Source organism: Prinia subflava, chromosome 18 (genome assembly GCF_021018805.1).
Source record: "Prinia subflava isolate CZ2003 ecotype Zambia chromosome 18, Cam_Psub_1.2, whole genome shotgun sequence".
Classification (NCBI taxonomy): Eukaryota; Metazoa; Chordata; class Aves; order Passeriformes; family Cisticolidae; genus Prinia; species Prinia subflava.
The window spans coordinates 6,719,448-6,741,685 of NC_086264.1; the positions used below are offsets into that span (position 1 = coordinate 6,719,448).

The following is a 22,238-nucleotide window of genomic DNA, read 5'->3' on the forward strand; positions in this document are numbered from 1 at the left end:
GGGGGCGCTGCCGGCAGGGGCCGAGCGGCGCGAGGGGCGCGGAGGGGCGGGGCTGGGAGGGGCGGGGCACGCGCGCGGCGGGGCGGGGCGGGGCCGGCCGCTCCCGCGCGCGCCCGCCCCGCGCCCGAGTGCCCAGCGCGCGCACGCGCGCTCGCCAGGCCCGCGCGCGTGAGGCGCGTCCCGTCCCGTCCCCTCCTGCCCCGTCCTGTCCCGCCCTTCGCCCTCCCTTCCTCCTCCTCCTCCTCTTCTTCCTCCGCTTCCCGCTCCCGCCCTCCCATGTGGTGCCTCAGCACCGGCAGCGCTTTGGGTGAGCAGCGGGTGACCTTCGCGGGCCGGGGCGGGGGGTGGCCGTGCCGCCCGCCCGGGGAGCGGCGGTGGCGGTGCCGGAGCGGCTCCCGCTGAGGGCAGGAGCTGTCGGAGCGGCTCCCCCTCACGGCATTTCCCGCCCCGGGGGAAGCTGAGGGGGGCGGAGGAGCCGAGGTGGCCGTGTCCTGCCTCCCGCCGCCCCTGCCCGGGGACGCTGGGGCAGCGCCGGCCCCGCCCGGGCGGGCTTGGAGGGGGGAATGGCAGAGATTTGGGATCAGGGGTCGCACCTGCCCCCTGCGAGTGCTCGGGTCAGGCTCGCAGGGAGCTGCTCGCAACCCTGCTTTAGGCCCCGTTGTTTATCCGCTGGCTCCTGTGTGTCCATCCCGTTTAGTGGGGCTCCTGTCTGCCTTGACATGACTTCTTTGTGATTTCTTTGATTTTTAAGCAGTCATTTGTTCTATGAGGGAAGGACCTGGCGTTAATTGCAAGAGAGGTTTTTTTTTAAATAGAGAGGGAAGGTAGGGAAGTAGATAACTCCGCCTTCTCAAACAGAGCCTCCGTGTTTTTTTCAGGTTGGCTGCTCACATCCATGTATAGAATAGGAACTACAATGGGCCTTGAGTGAGGTCCTCGTGTACTTTCCAGGGGTGTTTTTCTTGTAACTGGAGCTGTTTGCAGGGGTAGAAAGCAACAGCTGACCTTTTATATGTTGGATTTGGATGAATTGATGTGTCTATTCCTATGTTTCTTAGTGTGCTTTTGTATCCACTGCAGTTTCCATTCACAGATCCTGTTATGTAAAGCTTGTTACCGATATATTCATTCAGGATTCATAACTCCGATCCTGCCTCCTCAGCATCGTTATCAGGTCACTGCCTCCAGCTGACCTGGCTCACTGGGATCGGGCTGTGGCGTGTGTGCTGTCAAGGGGAGGAAGTCGAGTTCCATTCTGAAACTGCCTGTCCTGATTCTTTCACCCATTTCAAATCCTTGCTGCTGAAATACTCCTGTTAATGTGAAGTTATAAAACTTTAGCTCCCAGCTGCTGGATTTGCCTTTCCTTGCAGTAGAAGTGTTTGTAACTGTCTTGCCATGTAGGCGTGGATGGGCAGTGACTGAAGCATGTCCTGCCCTTTTGTTACAGAGATGCAGTAGGGGCCATCCTCCCAAATTTTTTATCTCAATGATATTTCTGAGAAGTTCTATGCAGCATACTTCACATATTAAGAATATTTTTTAGATTTGATTTAGTGTTTCCTCTACTCTTTCCAGTAGTGCTTTTATCTTGGTTCTGATTAATTGAAATACCCTGAGTTACTTCAGAGTCTCCATTCCGTCAATGAAGCAGAAGAGAGGATGAGACAATGCTTTTGCCTCAATCAATATTACATTTAAATATAATGTACTTGCCTAGAAAGTTGTTTTGGCACTCCCTTGGTGCAGCAGAGAGCTTGTCAGGCCAGACTTTAGACTCAAAGCAAAATCTACATCTTCATGTTTTTAAAACAAAGCGTCTGCACTATGACTTTCGGTTCATTTTGTGTATTTATTTTTACCCTGTAATGATTGAACCATCCTAGAGCCGTTGTGGCTTTCTAGCATGCTTGTTCTAAAATTTAAGTGGCTGCAATTTCTGTTTTGATAGTCATTTATTCTAGGTCTTAAAGAGTTCTCCTTTTTTTCTGTATATTGATTATTAAATATTGTCTTTCTACAAGTGCGGAAGGGTGTTTTTGTTAATCTGCCCACAATTTTGACTTGTTATAGTCAAACAAGTTTATTTTTAAAATATTGGTGTGTGGCAGAATAAGTGCATAAGGATGAAAAAAAAATCAGAGACCCCATAAGTCAAATCACACTATTTTGGAGTGTGATGAGATTATTTGAGTACATTTAGTATAGAGGGATCTGGAAATACCTGAAGTGAACTTATTATCCAAGTGTTTAATTATTAAATCTGTTGTTTTCTTAGGTGTACACAGATCCTGGAGTCTATTTTTACTTGAGTAACCTGTATTCCACTGACCAAGAAACCAGATTTAAATTCTCCTTTTTAGTAGTGTTTGGATTTTTTTTTTCTTCCTCATTGGAAGAGCTCAGCAGTGGCTCCCTGTTCACTTCAGTAAGTATTGCTTTGCAAATAATACTCAGCTTGCCTAAAATCTCATTAGATTTAGCTGTATTTGATCTGGTGTATTTGTGGAAAGAGAAATGATCCTGGCAAGGATTTTGAGGGTGTGATTTCTTCCCAGAAAGGAGTGGGAGGAGCATCGTGTTGAAAACCATAAGAAATAGCAGAATTGGAAAGGAATGGATAAAATGAGGATTAAAATGTGTGTTTAACGCACCAGTGAAAGCAAGATTACAAAAATAAGCTTTCTCTGCAGCAGTGACTGGAACTACATCCTTTCCCTCCTACTTTCTCTCCATTAAGAAGATGAAGTCTTCCAGTGATGTAAAGCCAAGCGTTGTTTCAAGCTTCCATTCTGAGGTGTGGTTATGACAGCCCACACTGACAGAAGAGTTTTGCCATCGTAGCTCTGTTGAGAGGACAGAGATCAGTGCTAATCTCTGTTTAATCACTTCAAGTAAAGTACAGTTAGGACTGGTTGAAGATGTAGTTGTGATGTAGTCCTGATGAGCCTCTTCAGCTGGCTTGTCATCAGTGGTGTAATGAATATCTGGTTTTAATTAGCATTTTAAATTCCTGCCTGTTGTATCAACTGCCTTTATATTGTGTTCAAAATGAAAAGAGTTGACCTAAATAGTCAGGTTAACTTGGAATACATTAGCTGGCTTTTCCTTAATGCAGAAAGCAGAATAAGAAACCACCTTGTGTTACAATCAATGAATCTGCCACTCCTGTAGACTTTAACTGCCTTGTTTTCACCTCTGCTTTTTCCCTAGATGACATCGTGCTGCTAATGGGTGTGAGTAAATTAGATGTCCTGTACCGAAAGCTTTTCCTCACTAAGCTTTTCATCAGAGGATGGGGAAAGCCAGAGGATCTGAAAAGGTGACTGGTTAAAAAGTAACAGCATAAATGATACATTACATTAAAGGAAAAAAACCAACCCTTGAAGTAGCAACACTAATTGCTATTCTGTATTTAAAATACCAAAAGTGTTTTAGTTGGCTCTGTTCAAGAAATCAGGTTTCTATACCAAGGGAGTAACTGGATTTAAAAAAAGTCTTTAAAGGATTTGCAATTTTTGTTCTATTCAAAGAGGCTCTTCTTGAGAGAATGTCTTTGTGTCCAACTATATTTTTACTTACATTTATCTGATGACATACTTCAAACAGCATTTCTGGAAGTGTTTTCTTCCAAAACAAAACTTGATGAATTTCTGCAGAAGAGTTGTTTCTGTTTAACATTAAAGTGGCTCTTGCTATCTTTCTGTAACTTGTTAATTAGTTTTAAAAGTGTAAGATTTAATCAGAAGTTTCTCTCACACCTCAAAGTAGTAAACTCTTTCTTTTTAGATGTCTTGAAATAAGAAAAAATGGAAGTACCTCTTAATTTTTAAGCATTTGATTATTTTTATTAGTTACTGTTGAGATGAACACCTGGAAGTTGAGCATTTGTATTCCTTAAGTATAAAAATGAAGTGACAGTATATATATTCTGCACTGTGCAGTATTTAAATAGGAGAGGGTAAACCTGCATTTAATAAGTTCACTCTTATGTATATGGAAATCAATAAAGAAAACTTTGAAAACTACTGAAATAAAATTTTGTGCACTGGATAGCAGTGGAGTTTCATGGAAGTTTGGTTGTTGGGTTTTTTTACGTCCACGTGAAGGATTGATCTGGAAATGGCACTTGGATTACTTTGTCTGTCTTCAGTTGATTTTTTCTCTTGAGTAGTAGGGTTTCCTGCAAAATGAGAATGTTTGCTTTGGCTGGAATAACCAGAACCAGTGGGGTTTGTTTTGATTGCAGCATTTCTGTGTGTATCCATGTATCTGTGTGTAACATATCCCGTGTGTGTATCCAAAATGGGATATTTAATGTTATCAAATCCCTCTCTTTAAAGACCTTTGGGTTCTTGTGAGGTACAGGGGAGTTTCAGTGTCCCCTCTCCATCCCCCCAGTCCAAGGGGTGTCTGTACAGGGAGCCTCTGGCTGCTGCTGCTGCTGCTCACCAGTGCAGGGCTTGCCTGGGCTCTGCAGGGTGATCACAGCCTCACCAAAGGGCAGTGAGGGAGTGCTGCTGGTGATAACTGATAGCTACAGCTCCTCCTTCTTCAGTCAGGGGAAAAACCCTCTCCCACCTGATCAAAAGTGGTGGGGGAAGCAGGAGGCAAGCTTGCTGGTCTGCAGAGGGGAAGAAAGTTTTGTTCCCTGTGGTGCTCCTGACTGGGATGAAGATGAGCTGTTCCCCAGCCTGGCTTCACCTGGATGAAGAAGGAAGAATACCTCCTTCTGCCTCCTCACACTGGTTCGTGGGAGGAGGGGTTTGATTTTTGTTTGTTAGCTCATCACTGTGAAGCTCCATTATTAAGTTATTAAAATATTTATACTTCAGGCATTATCCAAGATTGACTGACAGACTACTCTGCCTAATCTGAAATTTCGTGTGCACGCCCTTGATGTGATGAATGCTAATATCTTCTTTGTCCCCAACTCATGAGCAAGGGTTAAAATTCTTCAGCAGAGGCAAGATTTAGCCAACAGTATCCACCTAACTTTAGAAAAAATAATAAATGCAGTATTAGAAAATCTATAGTTAAACTAAACATCTCTGTTTAGCTTACCCTCCACACTCGCATCTCACATCTTGACCCTTACTTTCTCAGAAATACTTAATGCACTTGCTGTTTTCTATAAGAAAAGCAAAGGTTATAAAATAGAGCTATTTTTTATGTGGTGGTAAACTGCATTTTTTTCTTTCTTTGGGTTTTCTGTGGTGTTGGGGAGGTGAACAGGTCATTCCTCTGTACTTTTCACTCAAAACTGTTCTAGCTTGTCAGGTAAAGTGTGTATTTACGAGCATAGGAATGAGCAAGTTATAGAGCATTTAAGGTTGAAGGGGCCAATTTGAGGGCCTCAAGTCAAGATCCCTGTTCAAAACACAGCTGACTTCATTTCAAGTCACTGGGCACTTCATTCACTTAGAAGGTACTTCATCCCTTGAGGATAAAGATCATTTATAATTTTTCTGGGCTATTTTTCCATAACTTGCTTAACTGTGAAAGCAATTTTTCACTTTGTTCCAGGAGGGGTTTCTTACACTGCAGCACCCCACTGTTGCCTCTTCAGTGTTCATGTCCTTCAGTAATCTCGTCCTCTCACTATACACCTCTGAGAAGAGGGTTTTTTTTTTTCTCACTTATGCTTTTCTCCTTTCTCATTTATGTGTGGCTCTGCAGCCCATTTAAGTAGCAGAAGAAAACAACCAGATTTTCCTCTTAGCTTTCTGTTCCCCAGCAAGGTACCTGAGACTTTTTTTTAAATTAAAAGCATCCTTTGGTAGCTACCTACTCTATGGTAGCCTCATTAATCTGTAAATGCAAAGCTGGTTTCTTAACTGGTATTTGTTTGTGGCTTACTTTAGCTCCTGAAATTTTATATAAATATGTCTCTCCTTTTTTTTAGATTAAAAGTTGAATCTTCTCTACTTGTTTCCTTTCAACAGAATATTTGAATTCAGAAAGATTATTGGCAACAGGGAGAAATGCCAGACGCTGGTTTCGAGAGATTACCCAGTGTTCATTGACAAGGTATTTAAAAGCAAGAGATGATGTGATATGATGTGATTTAACTACATTTATTTTCCTAAGGCTATATAAAGGTGAAATAACTTGATATTTAACAGCAGGCTATTTTTATAGGCTAGTAGAAGAGAATGGGATGAAATAGAGACTAAAGCAGTGCCTGTACAGGCACTGATTTTTTCTTTTTTTCCTGGTAGTGCAATAATTGGGCAGTGAGATGTCAAATGTTAAAACTCAAAAAGTGTTCAAAACCTAGACTGTGTTACTGAATGTATTTAAAATGGGACAGCATTATGCCTTTTTTTTTTTTTTTGTTCCTGGAAAAGGTTATTTAATAAAAGCAAAGTTGAAAAAAACTTGATTTGACCCTGTTGATAACATGTATCCCTGTTTTTAGGAGCAGGCCTCAGCTTTGGGGTTTTTTTAAGCAAATTTTTTGTCCTATAACAAATTCTACTTTAAGAGATTTGCTTTCAGAGCAAGTTAAAGACTGCCATAATCTTTATTGCTATTGTCCTTTCTGCAGGTTGAGGGGCAATCAGACTGTAAAATCCTTGAGGGGCACTTCATTTCCCCCTTAGCCCATTGTGTCCCAGGTATCCTGCCAGTCGAATCTCTTGTGGCAAGGTAAGAAAAACCAAGAGGTATTTCTGAAATTACTGCTGCAGAGAAATATTGGTCTGTACGTAGTTTTATTGTGTAATTGATTGTAATGCAAACAATCTGTAAAATCTTATTCATGTGATAGTGCAACCTATGTTTTAAAAAAAATCTGCTAGCAAAGTATTACTTTTTTGGTTTGGTGGTTTTTTGGTTTTGTTGTTTTTTTAGTTTAGAAATCATATTGCACAAAGCTGTGGAATACCCTGAGTTTTTTGAATTCTTTGTTTTTTTCCAAATGAGAGGGATGCTGGAAATGAAGAATAGTAGTTATCGTTTTATATGTAGCAGGAGAAGCTTTTTATATCAAAGCATATTATATTTTATTTGAAGGAGCTTTCTATTTCCATTTAATACCAAAACTCTGTGTGTGTGATAAAGTAGTAAGCTTATTTTATTGTAGCCAGAGAATCTGGTTCTTTTCTTACTTGGCAAACAAAATAAAACAAAAACCAAAAACCAAACAAACAACCAAAACAAAACAAAAACTCAACAGCAACAAAAAGCCCCAAACAAAACCAAAATAATTAAAAACAAAAGCATGCACACACACACAAAACAAAACAAGTATTCTCACAGAAAGCTGGAGGCTCCCTAGCAGTGCTGGTTTCACAGTAACCCCTCTTTGCAGATGAGGAGTGGGTTTGCAAAGGGAGCATGATTTCTGTTTGCTTTTAGTTTTGAGCTGAACTGTAATGATGAATTCTTTTTCCCCAGATTTGGTTTGTTTAATCACATAAACATAAAAGCTTGCCAGCTCAAGTTGATGGTGATGTTGTAAATTTAGTCAGTAATACTGGTTGGTGTTTTTATATGTTAAGCATGTAACATTAAGGAATGTGAGGAAAAGGTTGATAATCCAGAAATCAGTTCTGTTCCACCTCTGTACTGGTTAGAGAAAGAAACTGTTAATGTTCTCAAGCTAATTAGTGCCATACTGGAAATTACAATCTGCTCATTGTTTCCTTATCTATGTTCTCTTGTGCTTTGTAGCCAAGTTATGACAATTGTTACAGTTTTGAAAAGCTATAAAAATTTCCCTCGAGATGGTGTGAATGTATTTCCTGAAGTGTGACACTCTTGTAGGTAACAGTGCTCCATCTTGTGGAGAAAATAGTGGTGGCTCAGAAGGGATTTTTTCTTCAGTAATTTAGACTGTAAATAAGTAGCAGAAGAAGACATTGATTGATTGATACTGGGTGTATAGAATAATTTCATGGTTTGTATGTTGGGGTTTTGATTTTTTTTAATTTATTGCTCATCTTAATCTTCAATTTCAGCTGTTGTGCCTTCAGGAGAAAAATAGCAATGATGCCTAGGAGAGCTGGACATGCTTGTTTAGGCTGCTCTTTATCTGAAGTTGCATTTCTCCACTCTGCAAAGTTTAAATTGTGATGATGAGGTAGTAGTCTTTTTTAGGAACATGATCTTTCATCTTGGCTCCTTTTCTTGTTTGGCCTTTCTTCTGTCCTACTTTCAGATTCTTTGTTTGCTGAATGTGTTCATGAAAAATGATGTTGCTGAATTGCTGGCAGTTTGCCTGTGTGGGTTACAAATACTTATGTTGTTTTGGTTTTGGTTTTGGTTTTTTTAAAATTAATTTCTCTTGATGCAGCTCGTTAATAGATATTCATACTCTGCTAAAATAGGTGTTCATGTCTTACAGATTTCAGTTCATCATACCCAGAAGATGGAATGGCAAGCACAGACCTGTGTGCATTCATTTAGCAGGCACTGGAGACCATGTGAGTGTGTAAAATGTAAAACTGATTGTTATTGAGAAACTCACTCATCACATTTGGTCTTACCTATGTTGTTTGTACACCTTGTCCTTAGCACTTCTGGAGGAGACGCACATTAATGGCGCGGCCAATGATCAAAGAAGCCTGTATGGCTTCCCTGCTGCTAGAAAATCCTTACTATATCCTTTTGTGGAAAACACTGGAGTTATTCCTAATGCCCTCTCTGGAAGGTGGAAGAGTTACCACACTCATAAAATACCAACTTTTTGGTACCCAGTGGGTAGAAGCAAAGAAATGATGACCATTATGTGACACACAATTCTGTGGTACCTCAGATAACTTCTGAGAAGCTTGCTGTTACCACTTCAGTTTTGGGTGGGTTTTTTAAAAAACAATTAAGTTTTGTTCTATCTTGTGGAATATTATTATTCTGTTTCATTAAATAGGAGCTCAGCTTACACTTTTTCCCTACCTGACAACAGTAACATGTTGCAAACTGCATCATTGAAATAGATTGAATTTAATTTAGTGACAGTTAAACACTGAGAATTTAAATTCCAATTTTCAATTAATTCATGCTATTTATGCATATTATTTATTTTATCTATTTTTTTAATGACCAATTTTGATAAAGCCTTTTTTACTTTCTTTAACTAAAGTCTTTTACATGGCTGTAGAAAACCTAAGGATCAAGTGTAAGTATTCCTGTTACATTTATGGGTACTGTATTTTTAAAATACCGCTTCTCTTTTTTTCTTTTTCGAGCCAAAAGTTGTCTGAACTTTGATAGCTTGTTAAGAAAAAACCCTTTCAAAAACCACTTGTAACCTGCCAGTGTGAAATTGTCTGCTCTTGGCTAAACTGCTTTGGGTGTTGTGTTAGGAGATCTCAGGGAGCAGGGAAGTTTGCACAAGATGAACTTGCAGTATGGAGTGGGATGCAAACACCTTGTGTGAGTACAAGGCAGGGCCATTTTATTTTCCTGACTCACAACTGTGTGTACAAGTGTTGCTGTTACATTTCAGTCAGCTCTCAATAATCATTGCTCAGATAGCGTATTTCTATTATGATTGCTAGGATTTTACCTTTTCAAGATCTTTTAAGGATGTACAGGCATATGAATAAATCTCGTGTTGATTTAGTCAGGACGCTCTGCAATATTCAGTATTTTACAAGATTTGTTTCTTCAGTCAGTTCCTTAAATTGGAATTTGGAAGCCTAGTTAGGCAGTCTTGGTTTTTTACTTTTTATATTTTCCAAATCACAGACATATTATCAGAATTCAACAGGATATGTGTTTGAGGCAAAGATTTTAGTCTCCCAATATTTCTGCAAGTCCAAATATGAGTTGGTGTTTTAATGCTTTTTATTCCTAACTTAGACATTTAACATGACTAGAAGACACAGAGAAGGTGTTTTTTATAAGATTGTAGGAAAGTGACAGAAGAAAGCTGTGCTGGAGTACATCCATTGGTAGGTTAATTTCCACTTATGAGTAATCTGATGCAGAAAAATAAATTAAATTACTCTGTTCTCAGTTGTCCAGTGAGTCAGGAGCGTTTCAAGGTGGGGGGTCCTCAGTCTAATACCCGAACAGGTGATTGTCACTCTCCAGTAGTTACACAGCACCAGTGAAACAGGGGACAGTGTTCAGTAAATACAGGAGCTGCAGAGGCTGAGGAATTTCGTGAAGCTGTAGGAAAGGATTACATTAGGCTGTAAATGCTGCTCTGCAGCAACAATGTCCATTTCTGTGTAACTTCACAGTGAGCTTTGTCCTTGTGCTTCAGAGTGTCACAAATGTGACAGTGGCATGCTGGCAGGAGAGGCCAGGAGCCCTTTGTAACCTGGTGTGGTACTGGAAATACTCAGTCCCCCTCCCCAGATTAGAGGTCTGTTATTTTTAGAGTCCCTCTGATGGCTCAGCCAAATAGATTTCTATTTTTTTTGTATGTCTTCTGTGTTTTAGTGCTTTGTAGTACAGTGCCTGAATTTCTCAATACTGTGACAAACTTCCCACTTTACAGTTTCAGTCTTACAGTGACACTGATGAGTGCTTCCAAAGCTGACATACTGATTGCTCTTCAAATGTTGTGTGCAATTTTTCAATGATGTAAAACAGGTAAATAAGAAAAAAATATACTTGTTTCTGCAAACGAGCTAGTGTATGCCTAGGACTGTATCGCTTTGATTCTATTTCTAAAATATCTGTTACAACTTCACAGGACAGAATGTTGCTACTAATGAGATGCTAATGTAGGTAATCGTTTCCAAAAGACCAAGCTGTCAGTGATATTACATTAAAAGCATAGGCAGGTGCCTATTTTTAGTCCTCATTTGGATGTAAGATTACAAGTGCCAGAAAATCTGGGCTTGCTTTTTCCTCCTGTTAATCAACAGGAGCTCAACTCCAAAATTCTCTGGGATTGTGATGAAGCTGTTTATAAAAGTATGTATAGAGTGATAAGAACTGTCAGAGTCTAATCTTAGAAAATAAACCCTCTATTTTCCTTTTCTGGGGAGAAAAGACGGTCATGTTTAAAAAATGTCTCGGACCTGTTTGTGATGGGAGGAGCTCTAATTCTAGAATCGGCAGCTCTTTTGCACTGGCTAGAGAGAGAAGGCTATGGACCCCTAGGGATGACTGGAATATCCATGGGAGGACATGTAAGCTTTCATATCTCCTGTTCAGTAATTTTTGTTTTAACTTCTCATTTGATCATGTAGCATACGAAAATAATTTGTTTTACAGTGTTGATCTCAGAAGTGCTTTAAAATAAACACTTGGAGTCATGAGAAACAAATTGTTGGCAATTCTCATGTTCTGTGGTGCTGAATTAGTATAATCCTTAATATGTACTGACAAATCATAGAGCCCTTTGTCAGCCATCTCCCAGCAGGCTTAATAAGAATGTAAACTTCTCACATAATTGTTTTTTTTCCACAAGGGTGGGGGGCAGAAATGTTTGCTGAAAAAAAGTCTGCGCTGATCGATTGCTAATTCTCCCTCTTTTCCTCCTTTCTTCTTGCTTAAACCTTTGTGTTTTAATGCATTGTGTGCAATACCCCCTGTTTGTGGGCATGTTGTAATTGAGGTGACTCCTGGTGTCAGTGATGATAGGTACTGATCAGAGATTTCTGTGGTGAGGTGGATAACATTTTCTGTGTGACACTGTGCGTGCCCAAACCAAACCAGCAGTGTGTCACTAAGGTGCTTGAAAGGCTAACACACAGTTAAAGTGTTACTGCTTGTGTCTCTGCAGATTAGCACAGCCCTGTGAGACACAAGTGCAAAGCTTATTGAAACAATGTCCCTTTCTCTGTTTGATAGGGGCTCAGTAAATAATGGTGGTAATGGTAGTGTTTCCCAAAAGGAAAATATTCCCCTGAAGCACAGTTTTATTACTGTAAATGTCGTAAATGCACAGAGCATCTTTGGTTTACATCAACATCACCCTGCTGAATCAGAAACTTCTGTGAAATAAGGGATATTTGATGTTGATCCTCTACACAATGTGTTTTACAATGGAAGGTTGTAAGCATTGATTCAGTTCTACTAAAGGGGAGAGACTTCTACTACTGGAGAGAATCAGAACATAGATGTGTGATGTTCTTGTAACTGTATTAATAAAAATAATTAGAATAGAATTATAGTTCAGTTGCGTAACTCCACTCATTAGAACATCTAGAACAGGCATGAGGTGTTTCATATTAATAAAATAAACTTGTCAAGGACATATCATATAGGGAACTTCTATACATGGAATTTACTTGCTCTGGCTTTTTCTGGGATAAACAGAATAGTCACAAAAATGTAGTTTGAGAACTGATGCAAAAGTAATAATTCAAACTTAAAGGACAGAAAAAGAGTGTGTTTAACATGTTGAATTACTTCTTCAAGTTTTGTTTCCTGTGTACAGATTTTGAAAGTATGGAATTTTAAATAGTCGTTCTCATAGGTTGCCTTTGTTTTGCCTTGAAATAAACTTGCAAGAGCTTGGTGGAAAGCTTTATAGAAGTTTTTTTATAATGACTTTAAATAACTAAGAGCTTGTGTTAGTTTTTATAATTATAATGATAATCAATGGATTACAAATAAAATTATTGAATTGTAATTGTAATTATTGGACTATTTAGTAAATATTCCATTGGAAATTCTTATAACCAAATCCCATTCAGCCTTGAGATGAGTCCTTTCCAGAGCAATGTTTATTTTTAAAAAAATCACTGGAGACGAGACAGTAACTTGTAAATAGATGAAAGTATATCCAGCTGCCACAGTCCTTAACTCTTTGGCACCACATATTTCATAAATACCATGTAAACAAAGAAACTGAAGATGAGAGAATTCTTTTTACCATCTTGTGAATTCAATATAAAAATGTGTAACAAGTAACTTTGATTCTAGATGGCTTCACTGGCAGTGACAAACTGGCCTAAACCATTGCCATTGATTCCTTGTCTTTCCTGGTCAACAGCCTCTGCAGTCTTCACTACGGTAATTAACAAATTACAAAATACATTTTTTGTTAATATATTAGATTATGATCAGAAATGTAAATTAAAAGATTTGGGCTGGCCCCAAGGGAGGTGGGATTCCATGTCCTGTGTTATAATCTGTGCTTGTGTTTTGATTGGAATAATTCTGAGGCTGGCTGGGAACAGAATTCCACTGAAAAAATCAGGAGAGGAACAGGTCCATTTCCCTCGTGTATCATTATTTTAGAACGGGTTTTACTTGTGTACTGAATGCTTTTGTTCATCATCTCAGGGTGTGCTGAGTAAGGCAGTGAACTGGAGAGAGCTGGAGAAACAGTATTTTACACAAACTGTGTATGAAGAAGAAATCATTCAAATGCTTGAATATTGTGGAGTAAGTCTGGTTTATTTTACTTACCTGCTAATATTTACATGTGCAAATCTAGCAAATAATGCAACTTCTTTTTACTTCTACTAAAAGTAGACAATTGTTAGTTAGAACATACTGGCATGTTTTTTCTTTATGCTTTGATAAATTTAGTCTTTGAAGAAAAAACTGAGAAACAAAATTAATATTTTGGTTGTATAATGAGTTTAAAGTGTAGTCCTTGCTACAAGTTTTCCTTTTGATCACACTTAGTGTAATCTACAACATAAAATGTATTCAATCAAAATTGTGATAAATGCCTTTTCCCCCCCCCAGATTCTTTCCTTTGTGATAGTTCTTTTTCTAATACCTCACAGCAGGAGAAGAGGAGCTGGGGTGCAGATAGTTGTTACTTAAGTGCTTGCCATTTTTCAGTCAAATACATTCCAGCAACACTAATGAAGAGACAAAATGAAAAGAGGAAAGATTTTTCAAGATGTTCAGCTTGTGATCTCCCCAGTATTTAGAGACTGTCAGTTCTTCAGTCCTAAACATAACATTAGGCCTGGTCACATATGTTCATTTTTCTGTTACTATTATTATTATAATTAGGTCATTTAAGCTTAGATGACTGTAATTACAAATTCAGAGTTTACTATAGAAAGAATCACAGGCTTCTGTATTTGTAAGTACCTCCTTCATTTCTTTAAATTGACAGAAAGGTAGAATGAAATTATCAAGATGTTATGATGATCAGGATTTAGTTGAATGACCTGCAAGCTGAAAATAGAAGTGAGTAGTGCTGGTACTGTCTTTTTAATTTTTTTATTATTATTATTATGAGTTCATCTTAAAAATAAAATTAACCAACTGGTTGAAGGGAGAAACCCTTAATTGTTGTCTTTGTTTAGACGGATTCTTTCAAGATGGGACAAGACTTTGTGAAGAACTTCCCTGACAGTGTGGACAGTCTGGCCAACATGGATGTGACTTCCAGAATATTCAGCTTTGAGTCCTTGCATGACACTGTATCCAAGGAATCTCTTCACAGCTTTGCCACAAACAGAAGTGCTCTAAGTGCCTCTTCAGAAAGACTCTTCATGCAAGATGCTCCTAAAATGCAGTGCATAAATCAAACCTTTTCCACCAGTAGCAGCAGCAATAAAAACTTAACCAGCCCACAAGGACACAGGATAAATACAAGGAGAAGGAGTGACACTTTACAGAGAGAATCCTTAATGTTCATGAAGGGGGTAATGGATGAATGTACCCACGTGGCTAACTTCCCAGGTATGTATCTCTGTTTCAACATGCACTTTGGAAAGCTGAATAAAATACAGTGGAGGGAAAGGTATTTTCTTCATTCTCCAAGTGTAAATCTGCTGGCCCCTTTGCTGAAATATGGAAATACTGTGAGCATTATTCTGTAGTGTCTGTATACTACTCCATTTCCTAATTGTTTTTCTGTTCCTTCTTGATGGCCAACTAATGACAAAGTTAATTAAAAATTTACCTCTCAGTATCTTTGTGCATTTTTCTCCTCTGCCTTGCTGTGGCTTTTTTCAGAGATGAGTTAGGGTTTCAGATATGAGTGCAAATTTGTATTATCTAATGGAAGAAAACACCTGTGTGATGTTAATACCTAGGTCAACTTAATGTTAATTAATCTGCTAATAAGGTTTTTAAAGCAGAAATCTCACACTGACTTCAGATAGAAAGCAGCCTGCCTAGCTGAGCACCAAGCTTGAACAGCTTTTACTGTTGCCAGTAAAACCATTCTGGGGTCCTTCTGGGCTGGTGCAGGCTGTGAACACGTTTCCCAGAAGAGCATAGCATGTAGGGGGAGCTGCAGTGCAGCGTTCCTCGGCGTTCGGGACAAACCCTCTCCAGCAGCACAAACAAGTGATCGCTCCCTAGAGCCGCCTTAAAGGGCTCAGAATTCCTTTTGTGGCAGCTCGTGGTTTGGCTGTGCATGAACCTGCTGAAGGCACCTCCTACAACGTGCTCTGACTTCAGAGTTGTCTTTTAGTGTCAAAGCTTTCTTGATACTGAGCCCCCGTGCCACATCATTTCTTAATTCCAGCATTCAGTACTCCATTGCTACAAGTGTTTAAATTTAAATAAATGTTAAATAAAAGGAAATACACTATAAAAGGAATCTACACTAGTGTAGATTCTTTCACTGCTAGCCAGAGATGTTTTGTGATGAGCACCAGTGAAGTGCTTTCCTTAAAGCTTTTAAAGTTATTTCAGTAAACAGAAAAAGCCCTGCAAGTTTTATTCTATGTACAGACTTTCTTGTTTATCTAGACTTACCCAGGTATCACTTAGCTAAGCACTGACCTCTCTTGGAACTTAAAGGGATCTGTGATCCTGAGGCACTTGTCAAAGAGATGGAGTCCATTGTGTCCATACTCTCCCAGGTCTCGACATTCTCTGGGAGATTTTGCATCCCCTGCCAGGGTATCCTTGGAGTGAGGCCAGATGGGAGCTTCAGAAAATCTGCCTAATGCTCAGATTTCATGGAAAATTGAATGGAAGAGCTGAATTTATCTTAGTGTTGCATATTCTCTAGATATCATTTAGTAAGAAAGAAAGAAGGGTTTAAATTATTTGTGGCACTCCACTGCCAGACATCTTGGCTGGTCACCCTTTAACGTATCACATATTTTCTTGTTGAAGGGAGAAATGTTCTGTGTTCAACATAATTTTGGTGCTATTTTTCTCAACATCATACTGGTGTTATTCCTGCTAGTAATCTGATTGGTGCAGTTCTGGTTATGAGTAATAAATATGTATAACAATATGTTGGGATTTTTATGTTGCAAGTAAACCATGTAGGAAACAGAAAAGAAAGTGAACATAGGCTATTCTTTCTGACCTCTTGTATGAAAAGTTGTCTTTTTTCCTCCTTGAGAGGAAAAAAAATATGAAACTTCTACTCTGTTGAATTTCATAGTTGTTTTTGCCAATAAAAAGGGATCTCAAAGAACTGACATGAACGCTATAGAGTTTTGTTGATAAGAGGAAACAGAATTCTCCTGTCAACTTCACAAGTCTTTAAGGAATTTCTGCTCTAGGGGTGGGAAGGGTAAAAGTTAGTTTGTTTTTCCACTGAAGGCTTCACTGCTGTAACATCAAAAACCAGATAAATTCTGCTGGAGACTTTGGAACATGTAATTTTATTAAAGCTTCGAATATTTTAATTTTTTGTGAAAATAGCATTTTGGTGACAGAAATCTCAGCTGTTGTGTTTCTGTTTCTGACCACAGACAAATTCAGTTTTGCTTTGTTTTCCTTTAGTTCCGGTTGACCCAAGTTTAATCATAGTAGTACAAGCCAAGGAGGATGCGTACATTCCCCGCGCCGGCGTGCGCAGCCTCCAGGAGATCTGGCCCGGCTGTGAAATCAGGTATCTGGATGGAGGTCATGTCAGTGCCTACCTCTTCAAACAAGGACTCTTCAGGTGAGGTGAACAGAAAAGTTTAAAATTCAATTTTAGATTTAATCAAAATGAAAGCTTGACTGTGAATAAGTAGTACTTTCATAAATTCATGCTGTAGTAATATTCGGAGTTGATTCTCTAAAGACAGTTATGTAAATCAGTTTTATGAATGCAATTCTGTAGTTTTAAAAAAGTTAAGTACTTGTGCTCTTAATTTTAAAATTAAAAGCAAGGAATTAGGAAGATTATGCACACCATTTAGGTTAAGTCTAAGCAACAACAAAAAGAATATCACTGTATCAGGTCAATGTATGCTGACCAGTAGTTTACTGCTATTTAAAACTTCAGCCTTACTTTTATGATAGTTGCTCAAAAATTTCAAGCTACGCACGTCTCTGCTGTGTTTGAGTAGAAAACTCCTTATCCAACTACATTTCCTTGCAACTTGCATTAAAGTTAGAAAATAATTCCACTCATTCCTGAAACATAAATATATTACTAGATTGAAGTGAGAGATCCCAGAAATAAAGGAAGGGGAAAATACCACCTGATACCACATTTGTGTTGAATACTGTTTTGGAATTGTGATGATAGCTTTGTAGATGTATTTGTAAATATATGGAAAGCTGCCACTTGTATCTGTCCTTTCCCAAATTATACAAATTCTCTTCTCTTTTCCTTGTTTCAGACAAGCGATTTACGACGCATTTGACCGCTTCCTCCAGAAATACACCATGTGATCTTTCTAATGCATTCAGACTGATCTCATTTGTAATTCAGCTTACTGGAACTCATGTTTGGAAAACAAGCCTCTCGTAGTGTTGAGCAGATGGTCACTGACTGTTGTAGGTAACAATTACCAGAAGTGGTAAAGTACCAGCATTGCTCTCATTTCAACCCAGTGCCATTCTGACACAGCTGCTCCAGCGTTACCTGTGAGAAAACAACAGCAGCATCTGTCAGTGCATGAATGGTTCATGTACTTCATGCCTAATCAGACTGTGTGTTGCTTCAATTCTGAATAAATTTGGAATCGTGTGTCAGTAGAAAACAGACCAATCAAGTATTGGAAGAATGTCAAATGTGCAGTGGGGGCTAAGCTGCTCTCTTGTGTTCAGTGTAGCTTTGGTTTGTTTCAGATACCTCAGTTACCTCTTGCTTCCTCATGGCCTTGCTGTTCCTACTGTGTTGTACCGTGGCTTGGCCAGCACTCAGCCTCTTGTGTTTGTCACTGCCTTTCTCTCCAGTTATGAACTGAAAGTGAGCCTTGACAGAAGGCTCAGCACCACATCTTGCAAAGAGAGACTTTGACAATTGGAGGAAAAGTGAGAGAAAGACGTTTTCATTCATTACATCGGTGAAGTTTTCCTGCCACTGAATTAAACCGTGCCATTGCAGAAGGATCATGTAGCAGTTCATCAACCAGGTTCACAAAACTGGAATAGGTGAAAATCAAGTGTCTGGTAATTAATTGTTTACATTAATTCAGTTGCATAACATAAGCTTACAGATTTCTTTTCTTTTTCTGGAATGATAGATGAAATAGAAATATCATCACTCTACTTTCTAAGCACTGGCTGATTCTAAGCAGTTAAACTGACAGCAGATTATATGGTGCTATAAAGACCTGTTGGAAATACTTCAACAGATGTCCTTTCTGAAGTGCACTCAGCACTGAAATGCAAAATACACTTGCACTGTATAATTTAAAAGATACGTGAGACTAAAGGTTATTGAAACAGTTAGGTTTGTTCCTTATTTTTCAACCCTTGTCTTCTTTAATTGGATGGAAAATAAAGAAGCTTGGATTTTGAACACATTTAAGAAAATCCAAAGTCTGTTGTTTCCTCTACTGGGATCAAAAATGCCAACAAATTACAGTAGAATAAAAGGTTGTCATGTACTAACTGTGTGGGTATTTCTCCACTTTTTTTTTTGTGGTAATCTCCTATAACATTCTTTTAAAAGCTACTTGCAGTGAAGTTGAAAACCAAAACTCTTCAGTATTTAGTACAGTCACGACCATGATAACTCTGAAACAAACAGAAAATTCTGTCTATTTCTCAGGATGTGTGACATCTGCACCTTCCCAGTCAAGCACTTTCGATCTCCGTGGTTACTGTAAAGGTTTTCAGTAGGCAGAGTAGGGAGCAAACAAAGCTCAGCTTAAATATTCTCTTGAATTTTAGTCACGTAGACAGCACTAATAACTGTGAAGAAATCATGGCTCATTTGAAAGTCAGGCGTATTCAGATAAAACTGAAGAGCAACAATTTTGAATAACCCAAATGATGTAACGTACAAATTTACTGAATATCAGAAGAGGTTCTAATCTGTTGGGAGTTAAATTGCTTCTTTCAAGTGGTTTCATATCATTTCTTTGGACAGTATTTGTTTTGTATATGAGGAGCAAGTGTGAAGAGACCAGCACATTTAAACACCAAATATTTGGAGTATTTGAAATTAAATATTAGTAAGTTTACAAATTTAAATCTTGACTAGTGTACTAAAAGATTCACAGGGTTTACAAGCATATTCATTAATTAAGAGTGCTTTACCAGAGCACTGTCTGCTGTTCAGCAGCTTTTGTAGCTCTCACATTTTAAATGCAATTGTGTGCTTTGTGTCCTGCTTCTGTTGCAGCTATGAGAAAGGGAGATAACTGGTGGCAAGGGAAAGGGCTTGAATAAATGCAAGAGAGAAAAGACAGATTTTGTAAAGGCCAGGAGTAAGCACAAAAAAAATCAACTATGCTACAAAGTATAACATGCCAAAGTAAATATTTTCAAAGCGCACAATACTGGGAATTACACAACTGATGGGAACTCTGCATCCTGAGGTTACTGTCCTGATGGTATTACTAACAAGGTTTGACTTACCAAAAGGGCACAGGAGGAGCTTTAGGCTAATGCCACTCCTGCTGTGACAGTGTCTTTTGGGACAAATGGTACTCCTGGTTCTGAGGGTGTCTTTTGGGACAAGCAGTGAAAGACTGGTTTCTGACAAGAATAAGGACTCACACTTTGCTCTGTAGCTGAAGTCGTGTTGCCAAATGTGAAAGCCCAGTAAGCATTATTTAAGGAATTTCTCAGGTTAGAACAACAAAAAAAGGAAAAATGAGCTCAGTGGTCTATTTCTGCCAGTTATCAGACATAGGGAGCTGGTCTGTGAAGGGGGAATCTTCTTGCGTACGTGTTTTTAACCCTTGTAAAATTGACTTTTTAAATCATATTTTCAGGTTAAATCCTAAAAAAGTATAAATAATCCATTTTGATGTTAAATGAGAATGTGGTTTTAATCCAGGAGTTGCATGAGAGAAATATTGTAATAAGGTTTCTTCCATGTAGCAAGTAAACCATTCTGTATGTCTTAAATTTATTGTAAAACTGGCCTTGGTAATTTTTTGGTTTTAAATTTTTTCAATAAAAGCCCTAAAAACATTTAGGTGCAAAGGGTTTTTTTTTTCCTTTCTTGTTAACAGGTGTTCAAAATGCATCCCACTGTCATCCTGTAATCCCTTCTGTTCCTACCAGAGCTGTAGCACGAGGAGAGCAGGTAATCTACAGGACACGATAAAAGCTCCACACAACAAACACTGGTGCTGCTTTGATGTTTTTCTACATGCCTAGAAACCCAGTAAAGAAAACAAGCTTGTATCAGCTAATTAAGATACCACTGTGATTCCAGTTTTACACTTGCCTGTGCAGGAGGCATCTAATAATTGTCAGATGGAGCGTTTTCTAATTTTTCCCCAAGGCAAATAAAACCCCCCAAACAACTCAAAAGGAACCACTCAGGATTTTTTTTTTTTTTTAAAGCAAGGATAGATCACTTGTGTTTTATTACTCCGGAAAGTCTGCAGAAAGGAAACACTATATGAAGGAATGGAGTCTTGCTGCTTTTTTTTTTTACTTCTTACTGGAATGTCAAATGCCTGTAATGGAGATACTCTCTAAAGAGTAGAAAAGTGAAAATCCTTGGATCCTTGGAATACTATTTTGCTTGACAGCTGCTAACACTTTGAGGCAGGTATTTTTGTTAATTTCTCCTTATTGTTTTTTGGTTCTTTTTTTTTTAATGTTGATCTGAATTGCTGTTGGTTGGGCAGGGAAGTTTCTTTATCTCAGGCTGTCAGGTTCTCTGCCAGCTTGGCAGCAATGATAAGTTACACGGTATGGAAAGGAGCTTTGGGGTGCTCTGTAACCATGTCATTCCTCCTGAATTTTTACCCTACATGAGTAAAATGCTGCCATTCCATGCAATCCTGGAATTTACAGTGTTCCTTGGTAGGCTTGGATGCTTCCACACAAGATAAAACATGAGCATTACAACATAAATAAGAATTGTTATTCTCTTGGTTTCATTTGGTGTGAATCAGCCTCTTTTCCAAACATTTTAAATACTGTGTTCCCCAAGGAAGGAGTTTTGCCAAGCAAGTCTGACTCGCACTGCTAGAAAGTAACAAGGAGGATGATACAAGTGGGCAAAATGTGAAGGATGGGTCCTAGCAACTGTAAAAAGCTTTTTGTATCCTCTTCAGTCCCTGTCCATCCAACAAAGTCTGCAGGAAGCTCCATCCCACAGAGTGAGCAAAGCAAATATGGACAAAAATTCTCAAGTGCCACGTAACTGATCAACTTCAGTGCTTTTTTTTCCCCCATATAATTAGCTCTTAATTAGTTTCCTGCCTTTTTCCTGCTCTGTTTAGGTTCCTGCACTGTAGGATTCCTGAAGTCCCAGCTGGCCTGCTCCTCTGCTTCCTTATCTTCTAATACTTGTATGGGAAAAAGAGGAAACAAGAGGTTAATCCCCCTCTTACCTATGACATAGGTAGGGCCTCTTTATTTTCATATCACCCTAACCTCTGCTTAACATCTGAGTCTGGGAGACCAGATAAAAGAAATGGAAATTGTTTTAGTGTGACTGATTCTCCTTTTTTCAGGAATGTGTGCAATCAGCACATTCTTGATTAGTAAATGAATGGCATCCAAAAAATCGAATTTCTGGGTATCCAAGAAAAATGCCTCTAAGGGTTTGAAGATTTGCTATGTCATTTTAATAATTCTACCTTTTGTAGTCTTTCTTGAGATAAATTTTAAAAGAAAACACGTTTCACTTTCAGTACAAAAAATGTTTAGCAGCAGGAATGATATTTTTCTCTATTTAAGAAAATTTCTCTAATGTTTGGAGCTGAAATCTGCAATTACAGGAATGTGCATTAACACATATATGTGGTTTGCTCCTTGTCACATAACAATTGTAGCAGATGTTTTAATCTCAAGCCTTTACCACAGCAGGTCATTTATTTCCCAATATCTTGAACAAGGCAGCAGGCACCTGGGGTTTGCTTTGAGGTAGGCTTGGACTTCCACCAGGTGGTCTGATCTGCTACTACTGCACACACAGTTCCAGAATAATCCTAAAAAGGTTTCAGTGCCTGAAGTGCCAGCTGTGGTGGGAATTTGTTGAGTTTTTGGTTGATTTGTGGTGGATTTTTTTTTTTCTGGTGAAGGGGTGATCT

General features: G+C 38.8%; 1 protein-coding gene across 2 annotated transcripts; it reads left to right on the forward strand.

The window, feature by feature from the left end:
• The first annotated feature begins 177 nt into the window (after positions 1-177).
• ABHD18 (abhydrolase domain containing 18) lies at positions 178-20,157 on the forward strand. 2 transcript variants are annotated; one of them, XM_063415444.1, is made up of 14 exons: positions 178-307; positions 2,279-2,428; positions 3,214-3,322; positions 5,946-6,030; positions 6,551-6,651; positions 8,351-8,429; positions 8,521-8,605; positions 9,094-9,121; positions 10,955-11,093; positions 12,835-12,924; positions 13,198-13,299; positions 14,184-14,562; positions 16,576-16,738; positions 17,406-20,157. In XM_063415444.1, the coding sequence occupies exons 3-14, from the start codon at positions 3,231-3,233 to the stop codon at positions 17,455-17,457; spliced, it is 1,395 nt and encodes a 464-aa protein (XP_063271514.1). In that variant the 5' UTR covers positions 178-307; positions 2,279-2,428; positions 3,214-3,230; the 3' UTR covers positions 17,458-20,157. The 2 variants fall into 2 exon arrangements, with proteins under 2 accessions (XP_063271514.1, XP_063271513.1); XM_063415443.1 differs by lacking the exons at positions 178-307; positions 2,279-2,428; positions 3,214-3,322; ... (3 more) ...; positions 8,521-8,605; positions 9,094-9,121 and adding an exon at positions 9,141-10,548.
• The last annotated feature ends 2,081 nt before the right edge of the window (positions 20,158-22,238 follow it).